Source organism: Anopheles funestus, chromosome 3RL (assembly GCF_943734845.2).
Source record: "Anopheles funestus chromosome 3RL, idAnoFuneDA-416_04, whole genome shotgun sequence".
In the NCBI taxonomy this organism is placed as follows: Eukaryota; Metazoa; Arthropoda; class Insecta; order Diptera; family Culicidae; genus Anopheles; species Anopheles funestus.
The window spans coordinates 27,132,735-27,146,753 of record NC_064599.1 but is presented as its reverse complement, the minus strand read 5'-3'; the positions used below and the strand labels follow the sequence as shown (position 1 = coordinate 27,146,753).

At 39.0% G+C, this 14,019-nt stretch overlaps 2 protein-coding genes across 2 annotated transcripts in view; both read left to right on the top strand.

Annotated features, from left to right (window-relative positions):
* The first annotated feature begins 3,487 nt into the window (after nt 1–3,487).
* Nucleotides 3,488–4,819, top strand: LOC125770522 (uncharacterized). The gene is made up of 2 exons (XM_049440230.1): nt 3,488–4,248; nt 4,398–4,819. Exons 1-2 carry the CDS (start codon nt 4,095–4,097, stop codon nt 4,757–4,759), a joined length of 516 nt encoding a protein of 171 aa, XP_049296187.1. The 5' UTR covers nt 3,488–4,094; the 3' UTR covers nt 4,760–4,819.
* A 5,245-nt stretch (nt 4,820–10,064) lies between these two features.
* LOC125770425 (coatomer subunit beta') overlaps nt 10,065–14,019 on the top strand; it is a 66,882-nt gene continuing 62,927 nt past the window's right edge. The window contains exon 1 of the mRNA XM_049439994.1: nt 10,065–10,736. The gene's annotated coding sequence lies outside the window, so the exon portion shown is untranslated. The remainder of the gene's footprint in view (nt 10,737–14,019) is intronic.

Here is a 14,019-nt window from a genome sequence, read left to right as displayed (position 1 = left end):
ATCTGGGTACCAAGTATGGAAATGTTTCTTGCAAAATGAATTTATGATGAATTCATACCCACGAAAAGATTGTATCGAGCGGATGTTGAAATAGTCCTTTACAAAAGTGTTTTTTATAACATTTAAAAATAAGCGGTAAACCCATGCAAAATTTCGTTCTAGTGGATCAAGAAGTAGTGAGTAGGATCATTTTTTGTGTTCGATTTGTGTAAATGTCGACCAAAAAATGGTTTGAAACTCCTATGCTTACATTTTATTTTACATAACTTTTTCGAATAATAACTTATAAGAATTATAATTCTCACAATGTTAAGAAAAAAAACAATAAAAAATTATTTTTTCTTTTGGAGTGATCTAAAACAGAGCCCTCCAAATCTTTTAGATGGCGGGCCTCTTTGAGGGCCAATTTCGGTATCTCTCGGATGGGGCTAGTTTGGAGATCCCTGATCTAAGATGAAGATCTGAGATAGGACAATGATCCCCTACAGACAGTAAAGTTTACGTCGTGATCGTGAACAGTCACTTACAGTCTCCAAAAATCTTTTAACGTTTTCTTATTTTTAGACAATGATTATAATCGATGATTTGAAATTAATTAACAATTGTTACTATTTATATCCAAATAGTACATGAAAGTTACTAAAATTACCAGAAATGTATAAAAAACAAAGAAAAATTTAAGCTAATGCTTACTACTTTGTTATGATCATTGTCTAAACTTCCAATCGGAGTCGGTTTTCCATCGAAAATTTCATCGAATGATAAGTATTGTCCCGATGGAATAATTTCCTATCTTGATTGAAGTATTGGGGGGTGGGGGGAATTTCTCCCCACATACATCCATTTTCCTGTACGAAATAGATGGAATACTGTTAAACTACAACGCAACTGACCTTGGAAGAACAATTCAAGGCTTCCAGCGGAAAGATTCGTACGCCTTTTTGCAACGAATCCCGACCAGACCGAGCCAAGGGGTACGCAAAACACCGGAACGTATTACGATAATTGCTGAACGGGATTACAACGCACCGGGGTTGGATGCATGTGTGGCAGGATTTGGTTTCCGTACCGGAAGCCAAATTACCTCAACTATTATAGTATTCGACCGCTTCGTTCGTTTGCAGGCACGGATCATATTTCCTCATGCGGGAATTTAGTGCATTCCTGAGGTAATGGTAGCATTCACACTGCGAACGGAATTTCAACGATAGCCTTAAAGTGGAATTTAGATTTTGATTTTAGCACCACCCGCGATGATGGAAACCTTCCAAGCCACAGTCATGTCCGCCGCTTGCCCTTTTTTGCTGTCGAACAAAGGGGCAAAGCGAATTGTGGAGGGTGGCCAATACCTTTAAGCTTATCGTCCGGATTATGGATTCCAGTTGATGGGATCACAACGCTAAACAAGGTGTATAGTTTTTGTGGCGAGTGGAATATGAATATGTATTTCCTCCGTTAGTGGAGTCCGGAGACAATAACAGCCATTACAATAATAATTCATTAAACATAGGATTTTAGTGCAGGGCGGAACATGTAAAATCCTCTAATGCTCTAATCCTCTAGTGTATTTTTGTTTTTTTTGCCAATACATTGAATGTTTTGATTGAAAAGTATTATGTTTATGAAATGATTTTTTTTTAATTCCATTGTTTAAATTAAAAATTACGCATTGTTTCACGAGTTTCCGGTAGCGTTGATGCACTAATCCGGGTTCTATTTCAATCGTGACACATGTTCACTATTGTTGCATGGGAAAAACATGTCCGCGTTAATGAAACAAGTTTTTGTTCTTGTTTTCATGCTGATGGAAAAACAGTGCTGTTTTGGTGAATGCGTTTCAATTATAAATTAATGCATTATACCGTTTTTATCTGATCTAGTTCGCAGTTCAGCTAAGTCACAGCTTCTGATTGACGGAAGCACGATAGAAGATGTGTAGAAGTTTTAGTAGATTGAAAAAAAACAGGGGCCTTGTCTATTTTCTACTTAATTTAAGCCTATTTTATCTGTTTTGTTCAACCAAGACATGAAGTCACGCTACAGGCAATCGGCACAATTACATTCACACACAAATTCTGTGTGTGATTGCTTATTAGACGACGGTTACTGAAATTTGATTTTAAATTCCCTTATCATTACTTGCTGTTTTCATCTGTTTAGAAAACTGTTAAGGAATGTATTCAGTAATTGATCTATTAGCCTAACAATTTGAGGACATCATGGATGAAGTGGAAATCCTATCTTTTGGCAAAGTACCTCACAACTTTAAGGAGTCATTTAACGATTAAACTATAATCTTTTGTGAACTCAAAAATACCCTTCATGAACCTCAAGGTATTACAATGTAAAATCTCACGTATCGGTTGTCTATGTCAAAGAATCTCTGATGGTTTCGAACTCTATGTAAGACCAAGAAGGTGTTGGTAGACTATAAAAAGAGTAGAAGTGTGGTAAACATTCTTGTTTAAACTATCCTGAGAGCATTCTGTTAAAGAATTATTCGACATTGATCGAGATATTATTCGATTTACTCTTGAAGATCTTGAAGAGAGTCCATCGAACAGAGACTGCAGCAATATTTCCAGATGAAATGAACATATTTTTAAAATTGGATAAGTTTGTCCGGATAATGCATCTTCTCTCATACTCTTAACGAACATCATATTTTTCTTCAGATTACGAAGATATACGAACTTAATTCTACATGAACAGGAATGCTATGTTCCTATCAACTTTTTGAGTAACACAGCTAAATTTAAAAGAATACTTCGGAGTTCTCATCAAAGACATGGAAGCCTCATCCTTTGAACCTTCAATGGTTAAAGTTGTCTATACTTCTGTAGTTGTTGATAGAAGTGCCTGATATGACAATCAAAAAATCTTCAAGTTACTTCATAGTACCTTTAACTCAACGCAACTCAAAATTAATAGTTTTAAGCTAATATTATTCTTACACAAAATTCTAAATCTCGAAAGTATGTGTTCCGGGTTACTCCATACCGCAGAGAAATGTGTGGATACTCAAACTATTTGCATTTACGTAGAAGAACCCTCTAATCTTGAGCAATCACGTCAAGTTTATAGAGCGATTATCATCCTTGAAGGCGTTTTTCTTAAATGCCCTATTAAAATTCGTTTCAAAGTCGGATTTAGACTCAAGATAATTAGGAATGTGGACATCTTCACCAAAACTAAATTCCACATACCGCGTATAAAAATCATATGCTTTTAAAAAAAGCAAACAAATTTTGCTACTTGATTGTATTGTTGAATTTTTTCCGAAAAACAAACAATGCGATCTGTACAGCCTGTGCTAGCATATTAAATATTCATTCACTAGACATCTTCCGCGGAACATCGCACGCTTATCAAGCGAAGCGTTATCGGAACCAGAAGCGGCATTATGGCTGAAACGCAACAGCTATTCATCGGCAAGACCACGATCGTACTGAAACTCAACCGAATCGATCGTGTAGTTGTTGTGGTCGCGATCTAGCCCAGCTACTGATCCGGTTTAGCGCTTACAGTTCCTGTCCCTAATTCCGGACATGTAATCGATGATTGATCTGCACATTTGCGTCGAGTTTCAAATCGCGTGCTGCACAAGTAAGTCATCGAGTCGGGAAATACTGACTGTGATCTGATGATGCCATAGACACTGCCCCGAGCGTGCATTATTCGGAAGCGGTGTTAAACGATCTCAATTAGATTTGAGCGGGGCAGTACAGTGCGTCAGGTCGCACCGAGTGGCTAAAGTTCCGTGATGATTAATAACGTACACTAATTACGTTAAGTGAAACAGCAACACCGCACTAAGCAGCGTCACAGGTGTATTCTAACTTAGCTGTGTTGTATTCCAGCCCAAAATAAAACACCATCAACATCAGCTAACCGAACAATCGATGCGTCTATTTCGCGTTCCCACGAGTGTATCAGTCCAGTAGTAGAAACGCGTATTTAAAACATTCGTCTACGATCATTTTCCGGCTCAGTCAGTACAGGTGTTGGAAGCTGCACACATCGATCGTGTTGAACGAGGTTTTTTGTTTGTTAGTGAACTTTATTTTGTGTGAAAGAAACAGTAAAAGTGCAACATGTTGTCGAAAGGCCAAACTTTGCTGCTGGTAGTGTTTGCTGTTGCCGTTTTCGGTACCGTTGCTGTACAAGGTGCCGCGCTGAACCGAACTCCACGGCAGCTTAGCAGTCTACTTACACTCAGCGGTGAATCGAATGCTAGAATAGAAAATGGTAAGTATCGCTGAAGCGGTTTTGTACATTTTCAAGTCTTCAAAACTCGCTATTCTTCGCTGAAGAATGAGAACAAAAAAAGAAAACGCAAAATATGTAGTACGAATTGCATCAATCTTTACGGTATTTCCTCACCCCAAAATTCTAAGGTACCATCATTTGTGACACGCTCACATGCCCGCCGGAATCGTTCAAGTGTGTGATCGTCAAAAACTCAACCAAGGACGACGTAAACAAGATTCAAGTGACACGCGAGTGCCTTGATCCGGCGGGCAAGGCAACGGCGAAGACGGTCACCAGCGAACCGTCCAGCTTCCCGGGTCAGCAGTTCGAAAGCTATGCCGAAATCGATAAGAATGGCAACATTGCATCGTTCGACAATCGGGGCAACACGTACAATCACTCCGGTAGCGGTGACATTCATTCCTATCTGTACGAGCAGATAGAGGACCTGCACAAGGCGATACTGGATCAGCTGAGCAATGCCGGCAATCCCTTTACTGCGTCGTGATAAGCTCTTAAGCTCTTGCTGCAATACAATAAAGTTGTTTCGTTACAAACGTTCGTCAAAGTCGGCACGGCGTACAGTGGGTAAAGGGGTGGTATTATTATTGAAAGAAATATCATTTCGTCGATGATGCACTCGGATGCATTTCGTCTATGCAAGCCGCATGCCCTGCCATGCGCTAACGGACTAATTGGAAACATCTCCATCCTGTTGAATGGTAAAACACACTAAAGTGCAAATTCAAAACCCATCCCTGCGATCACTTGCGATGGGAAGTGAATTTGTACTGCAGTTTTGCCATGATGAATAACAACATTCTAGCGAACGGCCATTGTTATTAGAGGTACCCGGGGTGGGAGTTGTTGCAATAGCGAGAAAAGTGTGGGAAAACTAATGTCGAGTAGCAAAACGAGAGTTCAAGCAGCTTGGTATTGCTTATCAAGACTCGTTATCGATGTGTTCTAATTAGCTGCTCACGTTGCTTGTTCCTAGCGATTGGATAGTTTCCTCGTTAGCGATAGGGAATGGCTACAGGACTTGCTAACAACCGTAGTTGTGATGGTTTAAATTGGCCTGCACCTGTAGGGTTGATGCTTAGAATAATGGAAGGATAGAAGTATTTTATTTTGTATGGGAGAAATATTGCAAATGAAAGATGATGTTTTGTTCGTATGCCTGAAGGACGTTTCTGGTAAACCTTTTTTTTTCATGCAAAAAGTCATCATAGAAATGTGTTTTTTTTTTATTATTTCAATCACATTCAGGTGCAAATAGCATAAAAAAAATGTTGCTTAACTGCGTTATACATTTTTACATTGGAATGCCTTTTAAGCCGTGTCAGAGTTGGGACTCGTCTCTGACCGGATAAGCGGATAACACGGATAATTTTAAAATACCGTCAAACATCTCATAACAAGTATTTCTTTTAACGAGTTTTTTACATAATGATTCAATATAAATATTACAATAAATTCCTCTTTTAACGAGGTTAATCTCACATAACGAACATTTCGGCTACAGAAACTTCTTTGCTTTTGTTGCTCGGTGCTGAAGTCGAAAATTTATTATATGGAATTTTCAGAAGCTATTCTTAAACGCCACCAGAGAATCAGCAATTTATCAACTTGTGAAGTTAGCCAAAAATTTCGTAAATATTCAGAATTTTTTACCATTTTATGTCCTTTGAATGAGCAATTTCTTTTTTTAGGTACAAATTATTTTCGTTTCCTCGTTACTCGACGGTCGTTATATGTGTGGTGGATAGAGTTTTTGTGGGTTTTTTCTTCGTCTTTTTACTATGTACCTAGTTTGATTTTGCAAAATAATTTTTAATTTTTTATTAAACGCTTAATTTTTAGCTTGACACTATTCAATGTGTCAAATTGCCCTTAGAACTGTCATCACCGAGGTGCACGGATAATCCGACACTCGGATAATCAACGTTCCATTAATGTTTACACAATTCTTGAATCGCCTTTCGCTTACCATCCAGTCGCCTAGCAAATGATTTGCTGTTTAATTAAAAAAAGAGTAATAATTTATCATCGAACACGATCATAAACATTGCACACATTCACGTAGTGCAATTAATTAAACGACCGCTAGATCGCACATTTTCTTCATCGCCGTTTTGCTACACATTAATGTAAACGCAACACAGAACAAATCATTGGGCCATAAAATAAGATTGGCATCTCAAGCCACAATGACAACGACTTCGTTGATCCGACACCTCGCTAGCGCGAGCCGTTTCCCGCGCGAAACGGGAAATTTTAATTGCGCCTGTATCATTTCCACCGAACGGTGTTGGTGCATCGGATTGCAAAAAATTAGCCCTGCGCTGCGTGGGAATTGGCATTATAACTGCATTTGCATTGCATTATTTTCATGCCTTGCCTTAGCCTAAAGGTGCGTGCATTAATTTGTTCATTCTCTGTTTGCATTTTTCACACGTGCTTTGAAGATCAGCAAATTACAGGTATTTCCGGTTTGCGAGGTTTACAACAAAATTGCTGAGCATTTAAGCTACATTTAGGTTTGCTATCATGCGAAAGTTCAAGGTCATACGAATTAAGGATCATTTAGAAAAAAATCATCGAAATGGTTTATAAAGCGATAAATTTTAAATGAACAATGAATACATGTATCAATTCACTGATTAGTAGAAGTTGGGCATGTCTTTCGAATGACACCGGACAATCTAACCTGTAAAGACGATGGATAGAAAAGATGAGCTAGGCTCAAATTGTGATAGCGAATGCATTTATGCATTCACTAGAAACACCCAGGATAAATGACTAGCAAATGATGGCACTTAATCGCGCTCGGTTTGAAGAACTATTCTAATTTGATTATGTTTAAATTTAAAGCTATTATTCATTAGTTAACTGTTGGTAATGTAAAAGTAAATCTAATTTGTAATCGAAATGGTCAATATTGTCGTTCGAATCAGTAACCCACAGGTAATTTTGTCCGGTCTAGTTTAAAGTCTCAACAGCATCGTGAACCACCACACAGGGAAAAATATGCCTTATTTTATTTTTCCTTAATTTTTCATTTTCTTAATAGGCCGGATCGTCATAAATGATAGTGGCGGAAAAATCGTGTCTATTTTTTTAAAAATTGCATAAATTTCATTTTATGTTTATAATTGTTTTATAATCAACGAAATAATAACTGACCGTTCGGTCCTGACATATAAATGAAATTATTGTTCTAAATGTTTTTCAATTTGCCATTTCCATAACATGGAGGACTGTATGGTTCACGTAATAATAATGCACATTAAAATGGATTATTATGGCTGCTATAAAGAAGGATTACTACAAAAAATATTTGTACTAAAAGGAGAAGTAGACAGTACTTTTGTACTAAACAAAAAGTTTGCAGTAAACATTAAAAAAACACACTAATTTAACGTTTCTCAATAATTCTCAATTATTCGCATCAAAAAAGAACTATATGAAAAGGTTTTACTTATTGTTCGGTAATAAATATATTTTTTATTCATAATTAATAATTACAATTATAACTGCACACAATATTTATTTCAATATTAGCTATTTTATCTCCTTTCACATTTTTTTTACTTCATAGTTAACTCACAGTTTTGATACGGTTAAGATACAAACAGGATCTACCTATCCTGTAACTTCCTATTTTACTTTATCTTTGCAATGAAATGTAGCAGAATTCTATATTTTTAAAATAAATAAATAAAATAAGTTTATTCAAACCACTATATAGACGACAAAAAAGCGCGTCCACATATCACTGTTTCAAGGTTCTGTTTCACAATTTCGCTACAAACAAAGGGCACTTTACCGGTCCACAATTTGACTCTTTCCGTGTTCTAAAGACAATGAAATCAATGCCAAACACAATTGCCGTCTTCAAAAAGCGTTCTTTCTCTTACTTCGGTGAACATCTTCGTTTTTTTTCCAATACTCAATCGAACTGAAGGAATTCTTCTACTCTGATACCAACGCCGTAACAACCGCCGGTATATTTTCGTGAAGGTTTCAAAATACACGTGAAAGGTTCCCGGACGAGCGTTACCAACCGAAAAAAAAAAACAAAACGCTGAAACAATCCCAAACCACCTCACAGCAGGACTGGCATTTGCTAACTGCTTTGGATGTAGCCGATGAACAACTGGCAACGTCTTCGAGCGACCAGTTTCGTACCAAATCATGCTGGTCCACCCTCGTTTCTATCGTTCTCCCACTCCCCCAGTCCCTTTGCGAGATCTGAACTGAAGGACATGAACCATCCCCTAACCAGACTTACCCTAACAGGGCGAACATCCGCGTCCACCAGAGATTCTGGCGTATTCCATGCCGTATGTATGGGTGTTACGTGCCCTACGCTGAAGAAGCTGGTTGTTTCGCTCGTGCTATTTCACTCGGCATAAATTGCACGCTCTGGTTGGTTCATCAGTTGGCTCCCAGGAAAGATAAAGCCGTCGCTGACTCTTGTTCCCCCCCCGGGGAAGGATGCGTGTGTACACGGGGCAAAAGTTGTCAATGGTAAATAGAGAGAAACTCCAAAACGTAAGCATTCCCCATGTTCGCGTCACCAACACAACCGTACGCGTTATCATCATCATCATCAGCAGCAAAATCGCCCGTCCACTTACGATCGGGACCAGGATGGAAAGTGGCAGGATGGTGCCGAGGACGATGATGACGACTGTTACTGTGAACCGTTGATGATGGTGAGCGTGTAAAAGCTGAACGTGTAAAGCCCGCCAGCTCTCTTGTGTGTTTGTACACCGTTTACATAGGGATCTTCCCATCATCTTTCTAGGGGGGGTTTGCTAGGGGTGGGGGAAGTGTTTTTTTATATGTGGCCAGCACCCATAATTCCTCCATCATCTTCACCATCGTTTGCTTATCGTTCTCCCCGGCCCCCCCTTTCCACCGGCCCCTCCCCGGGCCAAGTTTTGCTGGTGGGCTATGCATATACCATATTTTTCGATCAGTTGCGCACACCACGCACCGTGGTACACGATTTTCCGTCCTGCTACACAAACACGTGCGCACGAATCGCAAAAACCAGGCGGCATGCCGACCACCGTTCGTCTCCATCGCCGAAGCAGCGAAGGTAGCCAAACGAATCAAGTCAAATCAAAACAAAAAGCACAGATGAATAGTTCCCTTTTCGACTGCGGATGAATGCACATCGGTACATGTGTTTTGCCGTACTTCATCGTCATCCATCGTCGTCGATGCCCGTCGAGCGCGGTCGCCTGCTAAACGGAGTGTGAATTCGCCACACCGTACCGAACGTCAAACGTCAGCCACGCGCGATCGTACGGCAGCCACGCCGATCGGGAAACAGGCGAAAAACGGCAGGAAAAAATTACAAACCGGAAAAACAGGCGGCCAATTTGGTGCACACACCGCACACAAAAACGCAAAGGAAACGCATTAGAATTGTTGGTTTTTGGGCAGAAATTAGCATTTCTGCATCATTTCGTTCGGGTGTTTCGAGTGTTTGTAAGAGCGGACAGCGGCTGGATGAGACGGAGAGGAAAGGGTGAACGAATGAAGCGGGGAAAAAAACATCACAACAAGTGGAACGAAAGTGATTAAATCGTTTAACTCCCTGTTTGAAGTATTTAAACGGCAAGCGGAATCGTTTGAGTTTGATAAATGTGGTGAATAAGTTTTAAACTTTGAAGAATTCATTCGTGCGGAACCATAAAACCAAAGTAACGCAAGGTAACGTGACGCTTGTACTAAGTGGTTAAAGTTTAGTGGTAATTTTACCATAAAAACATCTACCATAAAAATCTCTTCACAAACAGTTATATTGTGTAACGTTAAGGTGTTACAATAGTGACAAGCTGTGCTGTGTGAAACAATTGAACCTAATTTAAATCACCAATAATGTGTCCCGTTTTTATGTCGCTACAATGCGTTTCAGATGTTTCACCGTGTGATCGTAAATAATTGAAAAGTTTGTGAATGGATGCTGCTGGTCAGTTCTTGTGAATGTACCATTTTTTGGGGAATATAGTTGCTGGCTGATCACCTGTTTCAACCGTTACCCCGTTACGCGGGCGTAGTTTTTCGGGTCGAAGTGTGTCACCCATCACCCGTACTTCAACAGGCGAGAAAGCAACCGGTTGTACCGATTGCGATAATGTATCGATGTGCTAATTTGGGTGTGAAATTGTACCATCATAAAAATGAGGGCAAAATGAAGTGAAGGAAACATTTGCGAAATAATTGAGAAAAAAAAAAATAGACTCCTTTCATATGGTGGTAACGTATTTGAGTTTTTAGTACAAGTGTAGAAACGATAAGAAATCCTTAGCTTCAGAACTTTGCACATCGTGTCAGTAGTCAAAAAGGGTTTTGTGAATGCGTTTTGTAATGCTTCATTGACTTGCAAGAACTTTTTAATAATGTATGGTGTGAACCTGTGTATGGTTTTGTGGGTAGTGATTAAAAGTTACCATTAAGAAGTCTGGGTAAGTCGCATATGATAGTTAAACTAAATTTCTTTAAAAAATTGTATTTTTTTGAAAAATTATTTCTTAAAAAAAATTTGCAAAACAACAAATAAAACAAGAATTTTGCTTTAGTAGTGGTACTTTAAGATTGTTTAACCCCTCAAATTAATGTGATGAAAATGAAGCGTTCCTTTTTAATCGACGTGTCTGGTAGTTCTAGCTTTAGAAGAGACAGATACTAGCAAATTGCGTGAAGAATATGTGATGAAAATTTCATGGTAGTTCGTTCACAAGAAATTGTCTCTATCGAAACTGAAACTCGTTGTTTCGAGAAAAGCTTATTTGAACATTAAAAATATTCATTTTCAAGATGGCGATGAGATGGCGAACTCCTTAGGATGTAACTTCGATTTTTTATAGCAAATTGTTTTTTCTAAGGCACTAATCTTCGAGAAAATGCAGCAAAAAATTTACTTTTTCGAATTTACAAAGCAGCTGATTGCGGTAAAAAGCCGATCGTTCCAGACATTCCAACCCACGGTCCGATCGCAAAAACCAATGTAACAGACCTTTAGCATCGGTGCAAAAAACCACATCCCCGTGACATTCCTGCGGCTGTCCAGGGCTGTCGTTGCGTATTGCTGCGGTTACGAAATTATTATTTCCAATGCACGATCAACACCCGTTTACCGCTTTTGCCACTAAAGTGCCAACGGTAATCGGCCAGGATGTGAAAACGCACAAACCCAGTGCTGCTTGCTGCTGCTTCTTCCTCCATACTGGCTAATTTAATGCGAATATTGTGGAACGTTGTGCAGTATGTTAAAATGTACAGCGACAAACACACCTTTTAGTGCGCGGTAGTTCGCAGTACATCACGCATCGTGTCCGTAGTAGTGCGCGAAGTAGCTACCATTTGTGGGTTTTTGTTCGTTAAACATTTGTAGAATGATGCATGGACATGGACGCGCGTGCAATTACGAAAACAATGGTTAATAGGTACATCGTTCAACACTGCAGCCGGTTCGGTGTCAGTTGATAGTGGTTTTGTGTATTTCATCGTCAAAATTAATTGTTTTCGCTGTACTGTACTCGAGTAGAATGGGACTAAGAATCATAAAAATAGTACGTCAATAGTATGTTTTATTAGGGAATCTATATTATAATTTAGCACAACAAATAGTTGTAAATTACTTCAATTTAAATATCAATAAATTTTGTACTTTAGAACAGATGGAGACGCCTAGCCATTCTTGTGAAACATGTTTGTAGCACAATAAATTCATTTGATGATAAATTAAAGTAAGATACTTTTAAGAAGGGATTTACAACGAAAGCAAATATTTTTTTTTAAATTAAATGTGGTATAATGAAGAAATGAAAAGTAGTTTGAAATATAAGCATAATTATTTTTAGTACAAACTTCATTGTTTACTTATATTTAATTATTACGGAATTTAGCCGTATTTTCCGTCTCTAATGGTTGAAATGTGTACACTTTTCCCAACGCATTTCCTTCTTGTACATTGCTTTATCTCGGGCATAGACAATTTTTTTATTTGAATTAAAAAAATATCTTTCGATCGTGTAAGTGGATGGAGACGCCCAGCCATTCTTACGCAAACATGTTACCTACAACCTCGTTGCTTTCTTGTGATAAGTTTAGCGCAAGTGAATTTAATGTAAAAAAGCTCATTAAAAAAGAACACAAATCACTGTATAAAACCAAGCAAAATACTGAAACCAATTTTAGGTGCACTAAACGATACCGGAAAATGGTTTTGAAATCGCTAACGATACCTCCATACGATGACTCCTGACAGGGTGCCATGTTTTCCACCACTTCAGCAGTTTTGCTGTCGCAGATTCCGCCTAGCAGCGGGATAAAGCATATAATTTAATGATAAAGGTTGACAGCAGCTTCATATATAATATTTCACGACGCACCACCATTTATCGCGGGCCCCCACCCCAAAAGCCACACGATGTTTGCAACAAACATTTTCCGGTCTTGCCCTAAACCTTCATCCGGTGTGCCGTCTTGTTTCACTGTGTGGACTGTGTGTGAATTTACGACGTGATAGGGATGTACTATCGTTGTGGCTATCCACAGTGATTCCACCAGTCGAAAGACACCGAATCTGCATGCATTGGGTACCCGGGAATCCATAAATCGTTGCCGTGAAGTATTTCTACTTGGCGATGGAAGGTGTGTGCGGGTGTTGATTTTTTTTACATTAATTCTTTCTAGTGTGTTACCCTTATTGTAGCTCAGAAATCATGGGGAGATACGTTCGCGGATACCCTCAGAATGTTCGCGCAAAGTCAGATGGACACTGCGAAAAACTGGCCTGAAAAGATTACCGCCGAGACTCCAACTCCATAAGTCAAACCGTTAGTTTGGTGTTTCAAAGGTGCGGGCACTGTTGTTTCCCATTGCGGAAGGGAAAAAGACACGAGACACGGTGTGTGAAGGGGGGAGGTTTTGGGGGGCATTATAGGAGAATATAATAATTTTATCTATTCCATTGTCTCGTGAATGCTGCATGAAATGCTAAAGCTTTCCAAACCTCCAGCCCCAGCTTCCGGGTGTCCTTTTTTGGAGGAGGTCGGGCAAATCCGTTTGCTGTGGGTGTCCTTTTACTTCATTTCGTTCATTTCGGCCCATTTGTGGAGGGGGGTGGGCCGGGTGGAAAATGCGATATGATCGCGATGTTTGCGAGCGAGGTTCTTTCTCGGTGTCCTATTGTTAGGCGACTGTGGCCAAAAACCGTTTGGTTCGTTCCTCTTTTTTTCGTTGGCTGCTAACAAACAGTGCTGATCGGCCATAAACGAAACGTGCGTTATACACGCTTAAAGGGAACAATTTTGATAAAGTTGATCATTTAAGTGATCTTCAGATATTTTTATTTTATGAACTAAATTCTATAATGTTTATTTTTTTACCTAAGAAAGCATTTACGCTAGAAAGAAAGAATTTATCAAACTTATTTACATAAATATATTAATATGTAAAAAATAAGGGTAATTACGTTTGAGCATAATGGCTTCCAAACTCTTTCTATTCATAAAAGCTCTCGTAAAACAAAACAAAATTGTTAAACATAATTCATACGAATTATTAAAAACTCATTTTTAAACGCTAATTATTTTAGCGAATTAGCTTCACTTTTATTTAGCACAAGGAATTGCATTTATTCAGCACTGTACTGTGAACCCTCCCATCGCCGCGAACAATCCTTGGATGACCCCAAAATGACGATGACGGTGCCCGCCGTCCGCTGGGAAAAAAGCCTGCCTC

What these genes read in the sequence shown, in the direction of transcription:
- LOC125770522 (XM_049440230.1), top strand. Translation starts at nt 4,095, where the DNA reads ATGTTGTCGAAAGGCCAAACTTTGCTGCTGGTAGTGTTTGCTGTTGCC. An exon ending in GAATGCTAGAATAGAAAATG is followed by an intron (nt 4,249 to 4,397) that starts GTAAGTATCGCT and finishes CAAAATTCTAAG; the next exon opens with GTACCATCATTTGTGACACG.